The 22111-nt window shown below is 41.5% G+C and overlaps 3 protein-coding genes across 6 annotated transcripts in view; 1 reads left to right on the top strand and 2 right to left on the bottom strand.

The window, feature by feature from the left end:
* The window catches only part of msh3 (mutS homolog 3 (E. coli)), a 42871-nt gene extending 37944 nt beyond the window's left edge, over positions 1-4927 (bottom strand). Inside the window, exons 1-8 of the mRNA XM_071536854.1 lie at positions 4760-4927; positions 4501-4618; positions 3482-3780; positions 2935-3243; positions 2235-2351; positions 1985-2102; positions 1725-1864; positions 573-739 (exon numbers count right to left, since the gene is read on the bottom strand). Of these exons, the coding sequence (XP_071392955.1) occupies positions 573-739; positions 1725-1864; positions 1985-2102; positions 2235-2351; positions 2935-3243; positions 3482-3780; positions 4501-4618; positions 4760-4885 (1394 nt within the window). The 5' untranslated portion in view covers positions 4886-4927. The remainder of the gene's footprint in view (positions 1-572; positions 740-1724; positions 1865-1984; positions 2103-2234; positions 2352-2934; positions 3244-3481; positions 3781-4500; positions 4619-4759) is intronic.
* Positions 4928-5833: 906 nt separating this feature from the next.
* Positions 5834-8724, top strand: LOC139658721 (lymphocyte antigen 6S-like). Of its 4 annotated transcripts, none has more exons than XM_071536872.1 (5): positions 5890-5937; positions 7348-7482; positions 7743-7819; positions 8023-8130; positions 8353-8724. In XM_071536872.1, the coding sequence occupies exons 3-5, from the start codon at positions 7771-7773 to the stop codon at positions 8505-8507; spliced, it is 312 nt and encodes a 103-aa protein (XP_071392973.1). In that variant the 5' UTR covers positions 5890-5937; positions 7348-7482; positions 7743-7770; the 3' UTR covers positions 8508-8724. The 4 variants fall into 4 exon arrangements, with proteins under 4 accessions (XP_071392972.1, XP_071392975.1, XP_071392973.1 ...); XM_071536873.1 differs by lacking the exon at positions 5890-5937 and adding an exon at positions 6540-6550; XM_071536871.1 differs by lacking the exons at positions 5890-5937; positions 7348-7482 and adding an exon at positions 5834-5863 and having other exon boundaries at positions 8353-8723.
* A 43-nt stretch (positions 8725-8767) lies between these two features.
* Positions 8768-20950, bottom strand: LOC139658720 (myogenesis-regulating glycosidase-like). Its single transcript, XM_071536870.1, has 6 exons — positions 20896-20950; positions 17945-18423; positions 16230-16761; positions 13997-14801; positions 13772-13881; positions 8768-13453 (listed from the first exon to the last, which is right to left on the bottom strand). The coding sequence occupies exons 2-6, from the start codon at positions 18220-18222 to the stop codon at positions 13106-13108; spliced, it is 2073 nt and encodes a 690-aa protein (XP_071392971.1). The 5' UTR covers positions 18223-18423; positions 20896-20950; the 3' UTR covers positions 8768-13105.
* Between the last annotated feature and the right edge of the window lie 1161 nt (positions 20951-22111).

Raw genomic sequence — 22111 nt, 5'->3', positions numbered from 1 at the left:
ACAAAAGACTTGCGGTTTGACACATTTTACTCTCTGGGTGCATACAGGAGCCTGTATGCAGAAACCTTTTCAGTAACAGGGCTCCTGGCCAACTCAACGCCTTTATAACATGTATCACAAGTATTACTCATGAATTTAACCCTACACATCATCTATCACCCCTCTATCATCATCAATCACCTCTCTTAGGAAAAGAAATACAAAAATCTTGGTTTAGGAGACAGTTAGTCTCACAACATTAATAGTAACTAAGCCCTGGCTGTTGAGGGCCATTATCGCCCAACCCCTCCATGAGTCTGCATCGATTTCCTCAGCCTGTCTGCATTTAGACAAAACACCTGTCTGCCTGTCTGGGGAAATCGAAACACAATCCCTCAGAATGAGATGGACTAAACACAAAAAACAGACACACACTTGCAAACACACTTTCTAAAAAGCAGCCTGGTTCCTAACTTCACTGAGAACATACTGTAATAAATGGGTGCAACCTGCCCCCTAGTGTTAGTGTCAGTCATTGACAGCAGAAGCGCCACTGCACCTTGTGTCACTCTTCCACCCTGACAGCAGATTACCTGGTGTTGGTGATGCTCTGCAGAAGTCTGTGTGTGTGATCGGAGAGGTCAGAGGGCACCAGGATCTCCACTGGGTTGACCTTTAGGATACGCCCCTCCAGCTCAGAACGAGACTGACCATCAGGGAAACAGTCAAATAGCACGTCTCCTGTGCTGGGCTGAACTGCCTGCACACACAAACACGTGCATAAAATGCATGCAGACAAATAGATGAAAAAACACATGCACATACCAGGGTAAGAAATTTACTTTTTCTTCAGGGGGCATTTTTTGCTGCCTTGAAATGATTTTTAAGGGCATTTTGGTTTCCTTTTCAAGGATTTATTATTGTTTTACTCTGAAAAAATACATTTGCATTGAATAATGGAAAATAAACACTCAACAGTGTATTTTTCCTAAAAACGGATCATTGTCTGTCAATGGGAGACACTTTGGTTTCAAACCTGCTGATGACAAACAATTACAGATTCAGTGCAAAGTTGGTTTTAGAATTGTAGCTACGCTCCAAAGCAATAAAGTAGTAATTATTTATAATTAGAATTTTGTAAATAAGGACATCAATAAGAGTAAGACACTAAGAGTGTAAACAAGGCTTTATAGCTGCTGATACTTTGAGAAATACTGCACTCAAACAAGTGGAAAGGTGAGAATATACAGTATGTTACGATGCAAAAAGCGCAATGACATAATTCTGTTTCCTGACACCAAGACAAATAATAATGATAACAATATATAGCAAAACAAGAGGCAACTGATGTTAACTAGCAAGCCAAGCAGCCTAACATTATTTTATTCTCCATAGAAGAGACTATGGCAGTTGATGAGCAGCTAATTAAGTCTATACATCATTGCCATGAATGTGCTGTGGGAGTGTGCAGAACTTGTTGTATGATATACACTAGATATCATGGACCCTGAACATTTATCAGTGGTCCAAGCAGCACATTGCTTTTGACCTGGGGCTTGACCACAATGTCGTACTGCAACAGAATACACAACAGTATGTTCAACACTGCACCTCATGTATATTGCAAACATCATAAAACTGAAAACTCTTATTAACAATACCCCAAAAGTCTATGGATCTGTTTGGATTACAAGTTTTCTGAAATGCATCCTAAGTTGTTATACATCAGAGTTGATCCTACTCACCACCAGCCCCATGGTGAGCTGCTTCCCCAGTTTGTCCCAGTTCTCACTGACACACAGCAGGTAGCTGTCAGGAGCGTCCGCCACCACGTCATCACAGCCCCCCTCCTCCACCTGCCCCAAACTACACACCGGGTTCACATCTCAACAAGCTGTTAAGGACACTAATTGAGGCTTTAGAGATACACAGATACAAAAGTGTGCACTGCTGTCTGGAGACACACACACACACACACACACACACACACACACACTAAGGATACCCTCTCCAATTAGAGTAGACTTGGTGTAGAGAGCGCTGAGCTGGCGAGTGAACAGAGCGTTCTTATTGGCCCCTGAGGCCTTGATCGCAGATGTCTCTGTCTGCTTAACCACACCAACCTAGAAATGAAACAAGGACAACAATTTAGAGGTAAGAAACTATACCAAGTCGACAAGAAGCTACACAACAGCAGCACTTGTGATTCTGAATAGTATATTAAATATGAACAATGTGCAAGATAAATGTTATACCTTGTGTCCATGGGACACCAGCCGTCTGACGTGAACAAACAGCCGGTGCGTGGGGATGCTGCATGTCATGAAGTTGTGGTCCAGATGACAGACAATATTCAGCTCCTTCGCAGCTATCTGCTCACACACACACACACACACAACACACAGATAGGCAAATGGGACTGCTGCTGATGTTCTGATGCAACCTATGCTGCCTTAAAGGCCAATTTAGCCCACAGTGAATGTTAAGCTCATTTTCCAGTGTGCCTTCTTTTCACATGTTCTTATCATAGAAACAATTTTCATGTGACTTATTTCCCTTATAATTATTATTATTATTATACCTCTAGACACCATTCACTTTCATTCAACTCCAAACAACATCAAAACTATGTAGTAAAAAGTATAGTAACATTAATCCATGGAGGAGAGATCCGTGTTCGTCTACAATTTTTTTGCTTAGCCTCCCCTAAGAAAGCATTAAAAAAACATTGTTTTGTGAATTAAATTTGAATTTTTTAATTAATGTGTGCTTTCAGAAGATGAGATATCCACCATTTGAAAAAAAATATACGCAAAATCATGCATGCTTTTAAAATGTTGACATGAATTTAATGTAATAAAATGTTCCCAAAATGGATACATAGTGTTTTGGAATGACATTCCTTTCATTTACTCCCTGACAAGACTAACACAAACGCTTGTCAGCAGCACCCACCTCTGCATCCTCTCCAAAGAACCTGTACTTGTATCCACACTCCACAGCCAGTAATGCATCTTTATGTTGCTGTTTGAGCTGGATGACCTGCTGTTCCAGGGGAGTGTACACACTCTTAGAGCGCCTGCAGGGGGCGCTAGAGTCAGAAGGAGGACTCGGCTCTGCACCCCTTCCCCCCCCCTCCTCCCCTCCTCCCCCTCCTCCCCCTCCTCCTCCTCCTCCTCCTCCTCCTCCTCCTCCTCCTCCTCCTCCTCCTCCTCCTCCTCCTCCTCCTCCTCCTGGCTTGGCAAACTGAGTCAGGCAGAGTCCCTGGAAATGGATCAAAGAAAAAGGAGACACAGTACATCAACCAGCTGAAATTGACATTCAGTGTTATGTAGGAGGGGGAACACTTTGATGTGGCTGATGATCATTGTGATGTGTGTGTGACGCGTCATTGATCCCATAGGGAAACTGTCTTTTTAGAGGTCAGAGGTCAGGGTCAGCTACACTACAGTGCCCCTGGAGCTGGTAAGGATTCAGTGTCTTGTGCAAGGACAGTCAGTACCTGTTTTGTAGCAGCCAGCAGCGAGCCCCCTTTTTCTTTGACCTCTTCCTCTTCATCATCACACTCCTCTTCTTTCCGGTTACGTCTCTTGTTACTGTTGTGCTGTTCTTTAACATCATGAGAAAGCCATCCACTGCTCCCTTGGTCACAGGTTTTACTGCCAGCAACACCGGCCTCCTTCACTTCCCTCTCGGTCTCACTGTCTCTGGCAGCGGGCTCAGCCCCGCAGGTGAAGCCCTTCAGCCGCTGCAAGGTGGAGGAGCAGAGGCCGCCCACTCCTCGAAGCGATGGCTTGGTCTCTGGACAGAGAAGAAATACAGCGATGCACTCGAAATTGTGATTGGCAAGGTAAACTAACCCACAGAGGAATATCCCAACTGCATATTGCTTTAAAAGTGCTAAATATTGCCTTGCTGTGAATATGCGCACGGCAGTAAATATAAATTGATTAATTAATTAATTGAGTGCTGTCCTGGAGTATTTTGTTGCCGTGAATATGCAATGTAGCAGCCTGGGTTCTTTGAAGCGAGCAGAACTGGCCAGAGCAAATCTTATTTTCCCCCGTTCAAAAGCAACCACTTTATATATCAAGTGTATTAGGTGCAAACCCAATACTCCATAGTGCAAGCCCAGAGGCTAAAAGGAATATTCCACCCCTAAATTAAAATTCACTCAGTATCTTCTCACCCCAACGTCAGTCAAAACTCCAGTGAAGTTCATAGGATAGAAACACACGGCAAGTTAGCCCCTGTAGTTCCATGTCAGCCTTCTCTCCCAAACTATTGAAGTCAACACGTCCATTTTTACACCTCCAAAAAAAGCATAAAATGTGACTCTGCTTGCTGCTGTAGGGTGATAATAAGGTAAATATTGGATTTTGGGAGCCACAGTGGAACAGCGGGCTACAAAACTGGAACTACTGGAGATGGAACTACGGGGGCTTGGAGTTTTGACTGACATGGGGTTAGACAGATGTCATTTTGGGGTGAACAGTTCCTTTCATCACACACAGCACACACCTTTGGTGCTCTGACAGGATATGACCTCACAGTCCATGTCCTTCCCCTCCTGTCCTTGGTGGGACAGCTTGGCTCGTTTGCCTGGCAATCCAAAACCATCATCAGAGGAAAGCTTCTGCTGCAGGACAAAAGAAGACAACAGCACTGTTTCAAAAAGTAGCTTTCTGAACAAGTGTGTTTGTGTGTGTGTGTGTGTGTGTGTGTGTGTGTGTGTGTGTGTGTGTGTGTGTGTGTAATGTAATGTGCAAGCACGCCTCACCTTGCCTCTAGAAAGCTGGTGCCCAGCAGGACGTTGGTTAATCCCAGTCTGGGTGTTAGAGGCAGTGCTGAAGTACCTGCTGATCGAGGTCTGAGCGCTGCAGGACTTCTTCAGCGACTTCGGCATGCTCGCAGCTTTAGTCTGATCCTTACACCTGGTGCATCATGAATAAATACATGTAAACTGTGCAGAAATACAAATGAAACGCCAGTGAAAGAAGCCCGGAGCATGAAATCCCGGCTTTTCAAAACATAGCGGCGCATGTGCTGAGATCACACAGGCGCGTAAATGACGTGGCCGGCGTCAAGACAACCAGAAAAAAAAGAGAGGATTTCCTGTTACAAATTAAACCCTTATTGATGAGATTGCAATGCTTTTTGAGTTATTCAAAGTGTGATGAATGTATTCCAGGCAATTTGGATATGGCTGCTACCTTTGAAAAAGGCAAATTTCCCGGACATCGCTAAAATGTAACCTAATCTACCCGTTACAATTTTAGGCTTTTAGTTTGAAGGCGAAACGATTTATTTCCGGTTTTATCCGTTCTACGACTGAAAGACTTTCCATGTTTGGTGTTTTAATTTATTTTTAACGGTCTGTGGTTTAACGCACGATAACTTTTGTGTGTTGTTTGTCATTTGGTTTTGATGTTTTGAAACACAATCCCTAAGAAGTCAACTAGTTTGTTTAAAAAAAAAAAAAAAATGTAATGCTTTTTTTTATTTTCATACACGATCATGTCTGAGCAAATACCATCATTATGTATCATAGCAACTACCATCTATAAAAAATAAGTTGGGTACCAACAACTCTGTTTTTTTCTTATCTGATTTTAATCACAACATTCTAATTAGTAAAAAAAAAAATTCCTTTCATGAACATGAAATAATGAAATAAAATGATCAGCAGGTATATATTGCCTATCCACCAAACATTTGGTGTGAAATAACACATTTTATGTAGGCCTAGTGTAAAGAAATCATTGTTTCTCCTTCAACAACCTCCTCTCAGTAAGAAATGGTTTGTTCCAAAAGCACAAAATCATCTGACCTGCACTGTATGATGTAATTTCCTCAGGAAGAAACACTGTGTGAGAACTGGCAGGTATCTTATTTTTCCTTTTCCGTTATGTTTGTTAAGTAGGCCAAGTGTCTGGGTAAAGAGTGGATTTATTGAAGGTCAGCAGTGTTCCTCCAATATCATTATTATTGACATTTAATCACAGTTTAATCAATTACTTGTGTAATATTTATGAACTTTCTTTTTGAAGAATGCCAAGTTGTTTTTGACTCTAGGCCTCTAAAAAACAGCAAAAATGTCAACTATACCTGTAAAATAGCTGACAACTTCATGAATTAACAAGTCTCTTTTCAAATAATTATCTTAAGCAGTAGACTAGCAGTAGAGAAATACATTACATTTCTTGTGGGATGGTTTGGAGCAATATACATATTTTTTGTGACAAAAAAGTACTTTTCAATTCAATTCAATTCAAAAAACGTTATTTATCCCCGAGGGGCAATTCCTGAAGCAGGCATAGTAAAAGGACACAACAAACAGGACATATAAGACAAAACATGATAGACAAGCAGTGGCCATGTGGCACAGACAGTAGAGTACACAGCAGTGACAATGCCTGACAGTGGCAGTGACCCTGTAGCAGATATCAAATGTCCAGCAGTTATAATAAATAATATAAGAGTCTTAAAGTGCGAAAGAGTGGTGGCCGGCACAATGGATGTGGGAAGGATGGGACTGTGGCAGACCAGTAGGTGTGGGGATTAGTCCCAGGTGAGGGAGGAAGAGGGGGCCCGGGGCAGACTGGAGATTAGTAGGTGAACAGCCTTTAAGATATCACTTTATTAATCCCCTTGGGGAAATTCGGGATCCTATTTATTCCAAAATCTTCTACAAATCTTCTACACATGCATGATTGGTTTGAGACCAAAATATTTTCCCTTGCCCTGTTAAGAGAGACAATGTAGGCTAGTCTTCACTGTGATGTTAGATGACAACAAGACTTTGTCAATCATTTATTACTGTTAAGGAAATTATTCATATACCAAAATGTATAAAATCCAAAGCCCTGTTCTCTGTGTTTAAAAAATGAACTTAGTTGTGTAACCACTTCAGATGATTGCAGTCTAAAAAGGGAAAATGCAAAAAATCCTTTTGTCTTTGATTAAGAAATTTGATTGTGGAAGACCCCTAGACTGCTTTATTTTATGATTTTATGTCGGAGTTATATCTGTTATATCTAACCTGATATTTGCACTATGCTAAATTGGTGGTATATATTTCACAACATAAACTCCTTCCATGTTTTATGCTTCCTCATGTTCTCAACTGGTTAGATTGACCCAGGACAGAGAAGTGACACACTGAGTCAGAAAGAAGATGTTCTTTTGTGTTAAAGTTTTGCCACAGGCTATTTCAGTGCCTCCATCCGCCAAATTATCTTTTTCAACATGTTATTATTATTCCATGCTGTCTACGATTTGTCCAACAGAAGTGAAAAAAAACAAAAACAAAGGCACCTCAGTTCACTGATTAACCGAGTGAGTAATAAATGGCTGATTTATTTAAAGTATTTGGAGAATCTGATGACAGCAGAGGAAAGTAAAAGTCCTTCATTCATCATTCTTCCTGAGAAACAGAATGAACATAATCTCAGACAGATAAAAGGAGAAGTGCAACACCAGGGCAACTGAAAAGAATAAACTGTGAGTTGGTTTACCATATATGATTTCCACATCTAACATCTACATCTTGCCTTTATTTCATAAAGTGTTAGTCTATGGGCTGGCTGAGGGACAATGAGGTCATTTTAGGGCCAGCGTTATTCAGGTCACTTGGGAAGAGGCTTTGTGAGGAAATGCAAATCGATCCAAAGTTATTCAAACAGACTGAGAAGTTGCACTGAAAGAGGAAGGATTTTAGAGACCACACATCCTCACTGTCGTTCGTCTCTCTCTACCTCAAGGCTTCATTAGCCGTCTCTTCCCGGCACGATGCAGCTGTGTGGCGCCCTGGCCGTTCTGTTCCTGACTCTGTCTACAGGTAAGAACCGGTTTATGATGTGCTATGAGCCAACAGTGAAGCATTACAGCTCAGAAAAGAAATGTTTTAGTGGTTTAAAATTCCTTGTATAACCATGTAACATGAGAGCTGAGTCCATCTGGCTGTCGGATGACCTGGCATTCAGTGGTGTGGTGTGGCAAATCCTCAACTGGTGTGTGACAGTGTTCTGTATCTCTGTGTAGCTTGTGGATTAAGATGCTACACATGTACAGCCGCTGAACCTCGTTCCTGCACAGACACCAAATCGTGTTCTGTCATCTTCAACCGCTGTTTCTCCCTCAAAGTAGAGGGTAAGTTGTTACTCCACACCAGCAGCACTTATATACTTAATGTTTACCATATCAAAGATACGGCAACAAAGCAGTACATTGGCCTTGGATGGCATCTTTAACTATTACATTTAATGTATTGACATCAGGCAGATTCCAAGTTGATCCAGTGCTATACTAAACAACATGTTGGCGTCTCCTTGAATCCTAGGTGTTTAAGAGTTTTCCCATCATGTCTTGCAGGTTATGATGTGGTCTCTAAGGGCTGTCAGAGCAGCATTGTGTGTGCAGGTGCCATGTCTTGCTGCGAGGGCGATTTGTGTAACACTGCCGTGCATATTGGTCCCAGTTTCATCCTCCTGCTAGTGTCCTCAGCCATAATCACCCTCTTCTTCTGAAGCTCTGAAACACCTCTTCATCGCTCACTTGCTCTGACAACTTAAAACATTTTGTTCTATCCACTTTTTGTCTCAGCCAATTTGTCCCATTCAGTAAGAATAAACAATGATGTTTCAATATTTAAAAGCAATGAATGAAAGTATTTTTTTCCCATTGTCTTCTGGTTATGTGCTTACATTACATTTAAGTAACAACAACAGATCAATACTTGTTCATGAAAAACACAATACGAATGACAATTAAATTGTTTTATTCCTCAGTTTCTGTATTTCACATTACTACTTACAGCAAATAATAGCTTGGTTACAAAGCCGTAATTAGAAATAGGACAAAACAGCACAAAAATTATATATGACCAATCATGAGCAAATAAACAAATTAGCTATGTTTGGTTGATGAACCTGAGGATTAACAAAGGTGGACCAGGCATATAAAGATATCAGGCTTCCTGGTTTGATGCCATTATTTTTTTCATGTCCTGCAATGCAAAGCATCCAAAGGTCAACATGCTCTCTTCCCACTTTGGACGTAGAGAAAGTAACAGAGCAAAGATTTGGTGTGAATTACATTTTGGGATGGAGCTGGACGAATTAATCAAACCAGACTATTTATGCACCTGGACCTATCAAAATTATTATTTCCATAAGTTGTGTAAGCTGTGCAACACAATATTGGGCTACACTCTCTTAACTTGTTAAAGGAAGTGGAAATATAACCAGGAGGAAATCAGGCAATGTGGTGTATGGCACATCGAGAATAAAACAGTCTTTATAGGGGAAAAAGTTAAAAGAAGAAAATCTACAGCTACCTTACAAGGCAAGAAGGGTACAGTTGAGAATTAGGTAGTTGGTCAAATTTGGCGGTTCATTTGTATGAGCTGGAACAGAGACACATTCACTCTATCATCAGTGTGAGTTACGATATATCGCTGTTGTCGTGTGAAAACCTCACAACTTTTTGGGTGATTTTCATGTTTTCACTTCTTTGGATTAAGAAAATTCTCGAAACTCTTGGGCTTACGAAAGCCTTTCAAAACCCACTGGATAATATCAAAAGTGCGTTGTCGTCAAGTTAAAAATAAGGCTGTTTTTCTCACTTCCTTAAAGCTGACCTTTTGGCAGTGTGAGGTTTTCATACGACAGCAACTATATACAAAACTGCGACAACCAGATGTTTTTTTCTTTGGCAGTCCAACTTAATCATGCAGAAATATTCATTCACAGTAGTTTGAAAACTGTCACTGCAATTAGCCTATGGCTCATCATTATTAGTTTGGAAACATTTCCCTACATGGATTTCACCCAAAATCTCCCACCTTGTAGCATAGATTAATTCATTTTCCATTCAGTGCTTTGACATAATCCCTTATCAAATCCCTTTACAATATTAAATTATCTTTACCTTCCAGAAAAAAAATCTTGCAGTTTAACAAGTAGTGAATAGACTAATACAAACTATATAAACATCTAATAGTCCTGCTCACTTCAAAGCATTCCCTTGCAATTCATATCTACAGCAACACTTCACACATTCATGACTACAGCAACACTTCAAACTCTATTTTTACATTTATTTTTGGAATTTACAGTGGGAGAAATGTTGCTGCAATGTTTTTTTCTTAGTTCATTACATTTCTCACCTCTGCCAGGAAGGGCTATATGAGGGGTTTTATTCCAAAACACTGTTTTTATTTTGTAAAAATTTTGCTTCCTGAAATTCATCAATTAATATCTCAGAAACAGAGTTGATTCTATCCTATATAATATAATTATTTTGTAAGCAAGGTATTAACATGATTCAGCTTATATTGAAAATGATAGTGTGCTTTACTTTCATGCCAGCAATCACTGTGTAAGAGCAGGCGTGCATTTTGGAACAAAACGCTTCATATGCTTAGCAGTATCACAGCTTAACAAACAGGTGCAATTCATAAAGCAGCAGACTGGGAGCAGAGGTGAGTTTCTTATCGCTCCACTAGCTGTCTGTCCTAAGGTTAGCATGCCTTAGTTTAGCTGATAAGGCAACAAAAGGAACAAGGCAGACATGGACGGAGCATGAATGCATGGCATCTTTGAGGACAATTTGTGTTTTACAAGACAAACCAGCAACACAAACATACTAACTATTTTTGCAATGCACAGTAGTCCTATGTTCTTGTTATGGATAAATAGAATCGACTTGAACAAAACATATAAACAAATGTTTTCTTTTAAATCTACCCTGAGCTGTGAATTGAACCTGTGCAGATGAAAAAAGCATAATGTAGTAGATTTTGGCACTGAAATGGCACCACAGGTAAAGGAATGTTGACATAAAAACATTTGCTGTCCGCTGACCGTGACACCTATGCCTGATCTAGATAGGGAAACAGGAATCTACAGACACGTCAATGCGATCTAAAAATCAAAAGGAAAAAAAAGTTAATAGAAACTGAAAGCACTGAGTGCCAAGTTGGACAACTAATGAGTTAAATGTTGTCGACAGTGCAGTGCAATGTAAATTAAAGCATGTTGGCTTAGACATGTAAGCTTAGTAGTTGGGAATACACTTAAACTTTCCCATGATCCAGCAGTTGTCATGGTGACAGTCGGTTAGGCATGACCTTGGCATGTCCTTTGAGTAGGAGTGCAGCTGTCCAACTCTGAGTGCATATTTATTGCCGGTTCAGTACCCAAATCCTGCCAAACCGTGAATCAAGACACCTCATCTTGCACATATTTACTCACACATGGTAAAAGTTAACAGTTATTTCATCTTCCCTGAAAAAAAAATTCAAAGACAGCATGAAGAATAGCTTACATTGACCCTAAAACCCACACCGTTCTAGCTGAGGGGCACAGACCTTGATGAAAATCTGGAATCTAGATGTCCATTGGGTGGAAGACGGTGGTCATGATACAATCTCAGATCAGTTTTATTATTGGTTGTGGAAGGCACATGAGGATGAGGATCAGCTTAAAGATGGATCCAGAGAATCAGAAGTGAATACTAGTTTCACTCTAAGGCTGCGGTCGAATAGTCAAAAAAATACGTCCTAACTCCTATTCCTAACCACTCTTCCTTGACCTCGTTGGAAAACGTCATGAGGTCAAGGAAAGATGTGAAGGAGAATTCATAAGGGCTTAGGAAAAGACAACCGCGGTGCTAAGAGAATCCGACTGCACTTACACTAGGCTACGTAATTATGCAACGGCGGATGTAATGACGTGAGTCTGCCGTGGTGAAACTACAATGTTCTGAAGATGGACTACTAAAAGCACATCTTAGATACTTCGCCCCGTGCGTTCTTACCATGTTGTTTCATGCAGGCTATATAAACGTGGACAACCCGGTGAAAAATATTGCTTCATCACCAAGGTTGGAATTGAAATAAAAAAGGAATATAGGCTACCAGTCACAAAAGTGAAACGAAATGGTTGTCACATTGAGAATGGTTGCTCACGCTCACCCTCCTGTCCACTCATATTTATCGACATAAATCCCAATTAGTATGATTGTATGAAAATAATTGTTAAATTCATGCAAGGTAGGCATAACATGTTAGGCCTACAAATCTACTACTGTACACATAGTTTCAAACATGTTGAATTAAAAACATCATCTGGCTAAAACCGTCTCATATCCCTTTTTCTTGAAAGACAGACTTCTGTGTTATGGTTAATATGCTGATTATGATCTGATTATAAGCCTATGCATATAATAGCTTAAGAACCACCACACAACTCAGTAAATACCTTGAAATGTTGACTTGATTGTGCTTTGAAGTTGTTATGGCTGATACAGGCCTTTATTAAGGCGAGGGTTTCAACATCTGTGACTCAAGTCAAATTAATTAATGATATTCCTAAAGGCTGGCAATACAACAACGCTCAGAATGAAGAAATAACTAATGCAAACTGAGCATAGGTTACGCTACAACGTTAACTTCACTTTGATCATTTTACAACAGTAGCGTAACGTTCATAGTTCGCCTATGGGTTTAACATATTGTTGAACATTCAAAACATATAAGCATATTAGCAAGTTAATGGCATAAGATGGAAAATGCTTAATAAGCAACGGTAAATTGCATGATGATCTGCGTCCCTTGTAGGTCATGATCGTTTGTTTTCGTGAACGGCTGAATGGTGCGTCGCTTTAAATGTTGCTGCCGCAAGGAATTGTGGGACGGCATTATCTCCTTTCCTTTCGTAAAGGATGGTCCAGTGTATCCTATGCTAAAGGAGCTAAGTAAGGAAGCACTGAATCACCTTTCCTTAGCATTAAGAGAATTCAAACAGCTCTTATCATGGCTGCCACTTAGATATTTCCGGGTCATTTCACTCAGTTAGGAACCTTCCTAAGCAAAAAAGACAATTCGACCGCAGCCTAATTCTGTGGATGGAGCGTTACGATCTACAGGAAGCAGTCCGGGCCAAGAGCAGGGTCAGAGGAGACACAGGGTTAATCATTACCAAGATCACACTCTGCTGCTGTGTTCACCTCCCCTTGGAAAACAAACATCTCCTGCTCTCCCTCGGCTTGTGTGCTCACTAGAATCTATGTGTGCATGTGTGTGTGTGTGTGTGTTTATGTGTCTTTACGCTTGTCTGCGTCTTCAGTGTACCCATGTAAAGAAGGCTATCTCGTTCAGGTCCACAGGATAGTCAGTGAGGTACATGGGGCCTTTATCAAAGTGTGCCCCCTTGTTGCTCCTCCATCGTCCTGCAGGCAGGTAGATGTCTCTCTCCTGCTTCCCTGGCTCCAACACAGGAGCCACCATCAGGTCATCCCCTATCAGGAACTGGGAGTCAATCTTGTAGGCCGCCTCGTCGTCATTGGCGATCCACCAGAGGGGCCGTATGATCGGGTCTCCTGTATTTAGAACCTCACTTGCCAGTTCGAGAACCCTTGGGGCCACCAGAGTCTCATGGAGCTGTGTAAACTTTTGTGCTATCTTCACTACCTGTGGATGGATGCACAAAGATACACATACATTACCATCACAGGGCGGCCAAGACCGCACATTACTATCTTCATAACAGAGAGTGCGGGATGATGGCCATTTGATTTTTTGGCACCAACAATCTCTAAAACTGCTGAACACCACCTATACAATGGCACTTAACCGCGATGTCAATGTACCAGCCAGTTGCAAGGACAGCTACTAAAAAACTAAACATTAGCTAAAACAAATATTATGTATGCATGTACAACTCTTATTCAGATCCTGTCAGTGTCCATATTTTTCTTCCCAATTATACAACACATTTGCTTTGCTCACCTCATCATCATAGGCCCAGGGTGGTATGGAGAACTGCATGGCAGGCATGAAAGCAGATAGCTCCAACCATCTGATGTACAGCTCTCTGTCTGGCAGGCCATCCTTGCCATCTAAATGACCAAAAATACAACACAGCACTCTACAACACCATATCAAAACTCAATAATTCTCATTAACACAGCAACCTGTAACTTCCCCATAGCCCTGTGTTGTGGTGTTACATACCTGCAGTGCGGTTGGGGTATGCGTTGCCTCCGATCATATCAGGCAAGACAAACTGGTAGCCCAGGATGCTAATAGTCAGAACAGTGGGGATGATGGACTTGAGGCCCAGCTCATAACCCCACACCGAGTCTCTGTCGATGATCCTGAAGAAGCAGGAGATGTCCTGACTCTGGTAGCCCACCCTCAGCTCTGCACGCTCATTGAACGGTAAGGCCATCTCTGTGTAGCGGCGGGTGAAGGTGGAGGGGTCGGCAAGAGGGACCAGAGTACTAAACTGGCGAGGGAGGTAGCTTGTCTCTCCTGCGTCAAACTTGAAGGAGGCCACGTTGTAGCGGGTTTTGAGCATGCGCAGATGTGAGGAATACCACTCACGAGCTTCTGGGTTGGTGAAGTCCAGGATTCCACCGATGCCGTTCCACCATCGAACGAGGGCAGGCAGCTCACCGCCCGGCTCCCGTACAAACAACCCTTTCTCCACACCAGCACCAAAATTAATTGAATCGTAGTTGATAAAAGGATGTGTCCAGAGTGACACTTGAAATCCGTCCTCTCTGAGTTTGTCAAACATACCGCTGGCATTGGGGAACTTCTGCGGGTCGAAGTCAAACTCTCCGTAGTCGGCGGTGTAGCGGTCATCAAGCTCCAGATGGGAGCAGTTGAAGCCGTGCTTGGTGATGTCAGAGGCGTAGCGCAGTAGCTTCTCCTGGGTGACGGCCGTCTTGTGGAGAGCCCAGGTGGACCACACCGGGTGTTTGAACACTTCAGTGGCAGGGACTATGATAGGTTTCGGGAAATACCGACGCACCTGGACAAAACATACATACAAAGACATAGAGATAGGAAGACACAAGACAGAGTGACTAAGGGTCTGATCACACCGACAATTTGTTTTCTTTGGTCTGTGGTGCCATAGTGGAAAAGTTTATTTTGTTGCATTTTAGTATTGGTTCACTTAGGTTCACACTGACCAATTACAAGCAAACTAAAGTAAGCAAGCAAAGTATCTAATTTATTTCCTGTCATCCCACAAGGTTAGAGATTTTGGCAGTGGCGTGGAATCAAAACAAATCTGACTCCAGTCCCTGTAACTTTAGCTAAACATGATGGATTTGTCTGTGTCTTTGCCTTAATTTACCTTCTCTGGTGTTCATACCAGTTAAGACCACTTGAAGAAATAGCTTTAATATGAGCATCAGTCAAGACTACAGCTTGACTTTGTTTGTAGGTACCAACATTCATTTTGTTATGCCAAGCTTTGCAAGTATGAGTAACTGCTGTCTATCAGATGTCAACATCCATCTCCTTATACCCATTAAACTGCACATTTTGTAGTCGTGTCCTGTATAATTTACTCACCCTGGACAGTCTTAGATTGTATAATGACACCTGCCTTGTTGTTAAAATCCTTCATGGTCTTGCCCCCCCACCAAAGAGTCAGTTTATGGCCGGAAAGGACAATGACAGACCCACAAGGTCCACATCCAGAGGGGACTGCGTTGTTCTGTTTAGACGGAGTACTTTTGGATGTTCAGCCTTCTCTGTCCGAGCCACGCAGCACTGGAACACTCTGCCCATGTAAGGACCTGCACTACCCTTGGACTGTTCAAAAACACTCTGAAAAACTGGCTCAAAGAACACCAGAGGTGTACCCATAACTAAATCTCCAGCTCCTGTGTGTACCACCTCCATTTATTCAAGTGTGGACATTGCATTTACTGATTCTTTTTAATGCTGCTGTACTGTTAATGTTTCCTAACATAATGTACAGTTTTTTTCTTTTTTAACTTTATTGTAATTGTTATGTTGTTATGTTGACCTGCCCGGGGACTACAGATGTAAATTAACCTCTTGGCTAACTCTGACACATTTACATTGAAGTGTAAACTAAAATGTTGATTGATGTGTACTGTCCCTGCCAAATAAATCTTAAAATAAATAAATAAATAATTGGTTCAGATTATTTCTCACTCCTAACAACCTGGACCATAGTTCGTCTGCATTTTCAGGCGGTCTTGGTGCAGTTATTAAGGGCGCACCTGACTTCAAATGGCCTTGTTCCCACCTGCCCAAACAAACCTAACTAAAGTAGTAAATGCTCCACAGTTCAAATAAACTGCTCCAAACATGTTTGGTCTGAACGTGCCCTAAACTAGATTAGATTAGAAAATACATTACAGTGTGACTAGATATTGGTTTTAAAGATGATGATATGCTGGACGCTGTTTATACTCACCATGTATTTGTGGATGGAGGTGACATCAGACCCCACACACACTCTATAGCTGAGTTCAGGCAAGGCCTGCTGTCCCTCTGGTGGTCTGTAGGGAGAGTCCTGGTACCGCGCCTGGAACCTGAGCTTCCTGTCCTGCTCCGACCAGCCCAAATGAAACGGAACCGAGTCGTTAATCTTGATCGCAGTCGCATTCGATGACAGCCAATAGCGTTCCAGGATACCCCCGAAAGCGTTCCGATTGGAGTAGACGTCACTGGTGATGAAAGCACGTGGTTCGTCCTCACCCTGGATCCTGATGGGCCAATGCTGTGTTGCGGACTCCGCTCCTCCGTACCAGTGAGAGTCGTTATAGGCCATGGCATGTTCCACCGAGCGCTCATGTTCCAGTTCCTCCCAGCGAACCCGGTAACACATCACCGTGTCCTTGGGCCGAACCGTCTGGATGAAGAAGTTGAGCTTGCCAGAATCTGACTGACTGCAGCTCAGAATATTGCCCTCCTTTGAGCACGAGTCCAGATCCAGAGTGCCAGACCTAGGGGAGTGCCCAGACAGAAGAGATGAGAATACAAATGAAGTGGTTATGCACAGCATTAATTGAGCAATTATTATTAGCAGTGGGTTGTGCTCTGCCATGGGAACGTCAAGGACAAAACACAGTATTGCTGAAAAGATCATCAAAATGTCTGAAACTTAATAAAAGTAAGATTAATGCAATAACAGAAGAGGAAGACAAATGCAATAACAATAATAATACAAAAACAATGAAGAAGAAATAGTATCCCCCATTCTAATTCTCTGTGTAAAAGCAGGACATTGCATGGCTATTTTTGTCGATGAGAGCTGAGCTACCAAAGCACATGACCAAATCAGTCTTGCCTAAGGGGGTAATCATGTGTCTGTCTAGTGTCTAGCTTTCCATTATCCATCCACACAGTGCAGACAGGCAGCCTTGGTACGGCTCAGCACAGGGAGGGCAAAGAGGAACAGCTGTGTTTAAGCCACATTCAGATTCATTGTCTATATAAACCAGTCTATGGCAAAAGACAGCAATAAAAGACAGCAATAGATAGAAAAGTGATATGTTTAAGTAAACTAGCTGGGAGTTATAGGTTTTATTCCAACTCTTGAGTTAAATAAGCAGAAAGTTAGCAATCTTTTTTGCTTTCTCAGTTTTTATTTTTTTGGTATTTTATTTTGCATTGCACTTTGGATAAAAGCTTTCAGACATATGAGTTGCTCTGGTGTTATCACTATATAGTGCTCGTGCCTGCAGCTTTACTGCAGATTATGGTTAAATGAGAGAGATTAAACCACAGAGTACAAAGTGCAGTGTAATTTTACAGATTCCTATTGCATAGACATATATCACATATAAGCGTATCAACACATAATTAATATATGTGCAGAACATATACTGTATGCACTTAGCATGCTTAAAAGATTTAACAATATATGTTCATATATGTGGATATAGGCAGACATAAACAGCCTATTACATATCGTTGCTGTCAGGTGAAAACCTCCAATTTTGGTGATTTTCAAGTTTTATCTATGGGTTGAGAAAATTCTACAAGCCTTGCATTTATGAAACCTTTTCAAAACCCACAGAATAAACTCTAAAATGCATGACCATATGGCATTACTATATATGTCCATATATTAGATTTCTGTATAGGTTCAGCGATCAGCCAAGTGAGGCCCTACAGTGAACCCACCTAAAGGCCATGGTGAAGATGACAGCTCCGGCCTGGTTGCGAATGATGAAGCCATCCTTGTTGAGGTCCAACAGCTCAGTCTTCAGCAGCTGGGCTTTACGGAGGGAGGCTGAGTAGTAGCACCAGGACACGACAGCAGCCAGCACCAACACACAGCCTAACATACCTGCCATCACCAGGGGGCGGCCTTCTCGACCCAGTTTCTTCTTCAGCGGAGAACCAGCGGCCCCTCCAGCTGTGAGCTGGTCCCCAGGAGCTACTGGAACGATCTGATACATACTGAAGACTTGAGGCAGCTAGGTTCAGGTGCGAGTGCAGGGAAGTGGGTTCGGGAAAGGGGTGAAGGGAGTGGACAGGTGTAATAAACTTGCTATTAATGTTGAATATGTCTTCTTCACACCGGAGGAGAAATGGTTGATGTCTATCTGCAGATCATTAGCAAGGTGTCCATTTTTGAATGACTGCTGATTTGTGTATACCTGGGAGAGCAGAAATCAATATTCAGATTATGGTATATCATGTATAACCACAGGTCTAAAAATTCAAGATAGTAACAATAAGCCAGGGTAAATATCTTATGCTGCTCACCTAAACATCCATATAACATACAGGTTGTTTGCTTGACAAAAAAAGGTATAATTAGTAATGCTCTAACAGCCTCCCAAAAGTATATACTATATGTACGGCATATAGCTGGGAAGCCATCAGCACTGCAGGCTATCCAGATTAAAGAAATGGCTAATATCATTCAATTTAACTTCAGAAACTGAAAAGTTCATCATTCACCTTCAGTCACAAACTATCCTTTAGAAAGTGCCAAAATTTGTTTACATTTTATCAGTAATCTATAAATATTTTGTAAGACTGGGTGTCACTTTTATCAAACAAACAAAGCTCAGACATACTTACTGGCTATGTCTTTAATCAGAATAGCCTACAGTACTGAACATTCCATTATGAGTCAGTAATCTCTCCATGAAACAAGCTGTGTATAAAACTCAGAATTAATCAAATAAAAATCCCAGCTGAGGAAAAAAGCCCATGTCAATAGTCCAACCATACTGTATATACTTGTTTGTACTTGTTTCCTGCAGCACAGGTCAGCAGCAGCAGCGTCCAGCAGCGAGCGCACAGAGGCTTTAATCAGGTGCGTGGCAGGTAGTCAGGCTCCGTCCCCAGACAGAACTAACTACACCAATAAACACAGGCTGTGCTCACAAACACCCTCATGCTGTAGGTGCAGAGAAGTGAACCTACAGACACCCTGTCAGCATGTTTCAATTACATTTATCTGTCGGCACAGGGCGCCTTGGACATAAGTAAACAATACTTATGAGGAGTAGCCCTCAAATAACTGTGCTGCAACAGCTCGGGTGAGGAAAGCCTGCAGTTCCCTGATACAGTAGAGGCCAATCATCCACAGCAAAGCCCTGTTTAACCTCCCCACAGGTGTCATTATGTTCCAGACCGACACTCTGATTTTATTCTAATGAAGGTTTTCGACCACACAGTGTCTTGAGAGAGGGAAGACAATCTTTCACATACGTATTTGGTAAAGAAACTGGGTTCGCGTGTGTAATACAGAGCTGTGAACTGTACTTTCATACAACCGATCCCTCATAGAAAGGCTGTTATGTCTGAATGAGGCATGCATGTGAGTGATGGGCAGAAAGGAGCAATTTTAAGAAATTTCTATTTCTCACCTCTATGTGCAATAATGGGTGCTACAATCCAAAGTCATTTTGACATTTTGTATTTCACATATGCATGCATTTGGGACCATTGCTGCACTTATCTTTCCTTTGAGCTTCCATCTCTGTCAGACACAGGGGTCACCACAGTTTTTCGTACGGACCTATTGTCAATCCTGAAATTACTTAATTGTAACTTGGAATATTGTCTTAAAAAGTCAAATATTAGGCATTTTCAGGTTCAAATCGCTTCATAGCAGAAACAAGACCATGTGGTCACATGTGAGGACAGGATATTGGGAGTCTATGGATGTGATTCCCCAGATTTTCATGTCTACTGCTTTCAAATCCAACTGTCACAAATCATATTTACAATTGTCACTGGACATACATGTTTTGTTAAACATAAACACCTGTTTTATGAAGATATTATGGATCCTTTTAAGAATCAATACGAAAATGTAATAATTCTGAAAATGTTAGGGACAATTGTGCCCAAAACATATTGATGATTCAGTGTTATTAAAATGCATCACTCTCAGTAGAAATCTTTAAAGACTTGTCTCCCTGGAGGCTCCAGAAGAGAACGGTCACTATTTTCAGTCCATGTAAACTGCCTCCACGGTGTGACACAGAACACATTATTTATTTAGGTAGGCTACCGACTATATTTATGTATGCTGCCCCAGCATTAGGTAGCAGCAAATATTCTGCTCGTTGCAGGTATACAGTAGCCTGTAAAACACAAGTTGTTGTTGTTTTTTTTACCGAGCAGCAAGCTCGTAAACGCACACACCTTTCCTTCATAGTGACTGCAGAATGTTGTTCGTCCCCATCGGTTAAAAATCCCAATACAATGAAGTGGAAAACACTGTTGTCTGACTTCGCTTGACTGATCACAGAATAAACAGGGTCACAGTGAATTCTAACAGCGCCTCCAGATGCGCATTTTTGTATAATTTTCATTAAGAATGACATGGTGGCATATTACTCTTATTGACCAAACATTCCGGCGTGTGCCTGTGCCTAATCGATAGCCCTGAAAGACTCTTCGACACGACTGTTCTCGCTGCATCGGTACAGTAGTGGCTGTAACCAGTTGTGCCAGGTTTCACGCATTTGCTTTGCAGACGGTCGAGCATTAATGTCCTCAGGTGTATGTCAAGGACAGATAACTAAGTTAGTAAAAATGTATTCATTAGTGGGCACCAAATGTCCGTGATTTATTCTGTTCTCATCATAAAAACAGAGTTTACTCACCTTCCCATTTGACTCCCATTTGATTCGGGGAAAGTGTGCAACTATGCACTAGCTGTGCGCACAGTAACCCACTGCGCATGTGCAGCCAAAACCGCCTTCATCCCACCCCCACCCCCCACCTCGAGAACAAGCTGGAAGCGGGTTTGTCTGGTTCTCTGTCACTCACAAACTTTTCCCCAGAAGGGCGTTGTGGGAAACGTAGTGCGGCTCTGGCGACTGAGTGGTTAAAATCATATTTCAATAGTTGTGCCAGTGTCAGTGTTATCACACACTGTTAGTATGAGTTAACGGTATTTAATTCCGTTTCAATAATTTCAATAATAATAATAAATTCAACAATTTTATCTCACTTTGTAAACTAACGTTACCCATGGCAACAAGGCCATATTTTTCTTCCATGTTTTGGATCAAGGTGTTTAGCTAGGTGACCCCTAAGCACCTGAAATAAGCCCCAGGTAAGCCCCACTGAAGGTCCAAAAAACAAAGTCCTAAATCTTAAATTGCTAAGTCTTAAATTCCTGGTCTTAAATTCCGTTTAAGTTCCTTAGTGGAAAAGGGACTGTTTCCCATTGAATATCATGCTTAATAACACGTAAATCGAAATCCAAAGCATACTATTTTCCTGTTTTTGTTTTCAATACAAAATAACATGAATACAAGTGAACTAAATTCGTCATTTTGAAATAGTAGAAGTCTCTCTGTGAACAGTGAACAGACAGCAGATGATCGTAACCCAAAAACAACTCAGTAAAACCATAATCTGACCGGATTGTGCGTCAAATTATTTGGGACAAGAGCGACAGTCCTCTGTTGATGAGGATCATGAGGCCATGAAGTAGGTGAGGTCATCTCTAACAATAGCCTAATAATGTAATGGCTGTTGTATGTTAGTGACATACTTTCTACCACTAGATGACGGTAATAAGCTACATAACATATGATTTAGCATTGCATGATTACAAACCCATTAGGCTCTGTTTTTATTCCGTTTTGCTATTTGTAACTCTGATATGAAAGAAGCTACGCAGTTATTTTTCCACTCTATTATTGTTCTATTTAGGCTATTATTATTATTATTTTTAGGAGTAGTACTACCCTATAGTAGAAACAGCAGTAGTAGTAGCGTTAATAGTAGTAATTTTTGTAGTAGTGGTAGCCAGTAGCAGTAGTAGTAGCAGTACAGTAGTAGTAGAGAAGCAGTAATAACAGTAGTAGT

Source organism: Centroberyx affinis, unplaced genomic scaffold, assembly GCF_046629955.1.
Source record: "Centroberyx affinis isolate AG114_WGS23_722 - 3 ecotype Tasmania unplaced genomic scaffold, CSIRO-AGI_Caff_v1 ptg002953l_1, whole genome shotgun sequence".
NCBI classification, from domain to species: Eukaryota; Metazoa; Chordata; class Actinopteri; order Beryciformes; family Berycidae; genus Centroberyx; species Centroberyx affinis.
Note: the sequence above shows the minus strand (reverse complement) of the source record. Positions and strands in the feature narration are given on the sequence as shown.

Bases quoted from the DNA above. Each gene is read 5' to 3' on its own strand.
- LOC139658720 (XM_071536870.1), bottom strand. From the start codon at position 18,222: ATGTATCAGATCGTTCCAGTAGCTCCTGGGGACCAGCTCACAGCTGGA. The intron at 14,802-16,229 runs GTGAGTATAAAC...TGTTTTGTCCAG, and splicing joins CCTCCATCCACAAATACATG to GTGCGTCGGTATTTCCCGAA. The intron at 13,454-13,771 runs GTGAGCAAAGCA...ATCCATCCACAG, and splicing joins CCTGGGCCTATGATGATGAG to GTAGTGAAGATAGCACAAAA.
- LOC139658721 (XM_071536874.1), top strand. From the start codon at position 7,771: ATGCAGCTGTGTGGCGCCCTGGCCGTTCTGTTCCTGACTCTGTCTACA. The intron at 7,820-8,022 runs GTAAGAACCGGT...ATCTCTGTGTAG, and splicing joins GTTCCTGACTCTGTCTACAG to CTTGTGGATTAAGATGCTAC. The intron at 8,131-8,352 runs GTAAGTTGTTAC...CATGTCTTGCAG, and splicing joins TTTCTCCCTCAAAGTAGAGG to GTTATGATGTGGTCTCTAAG.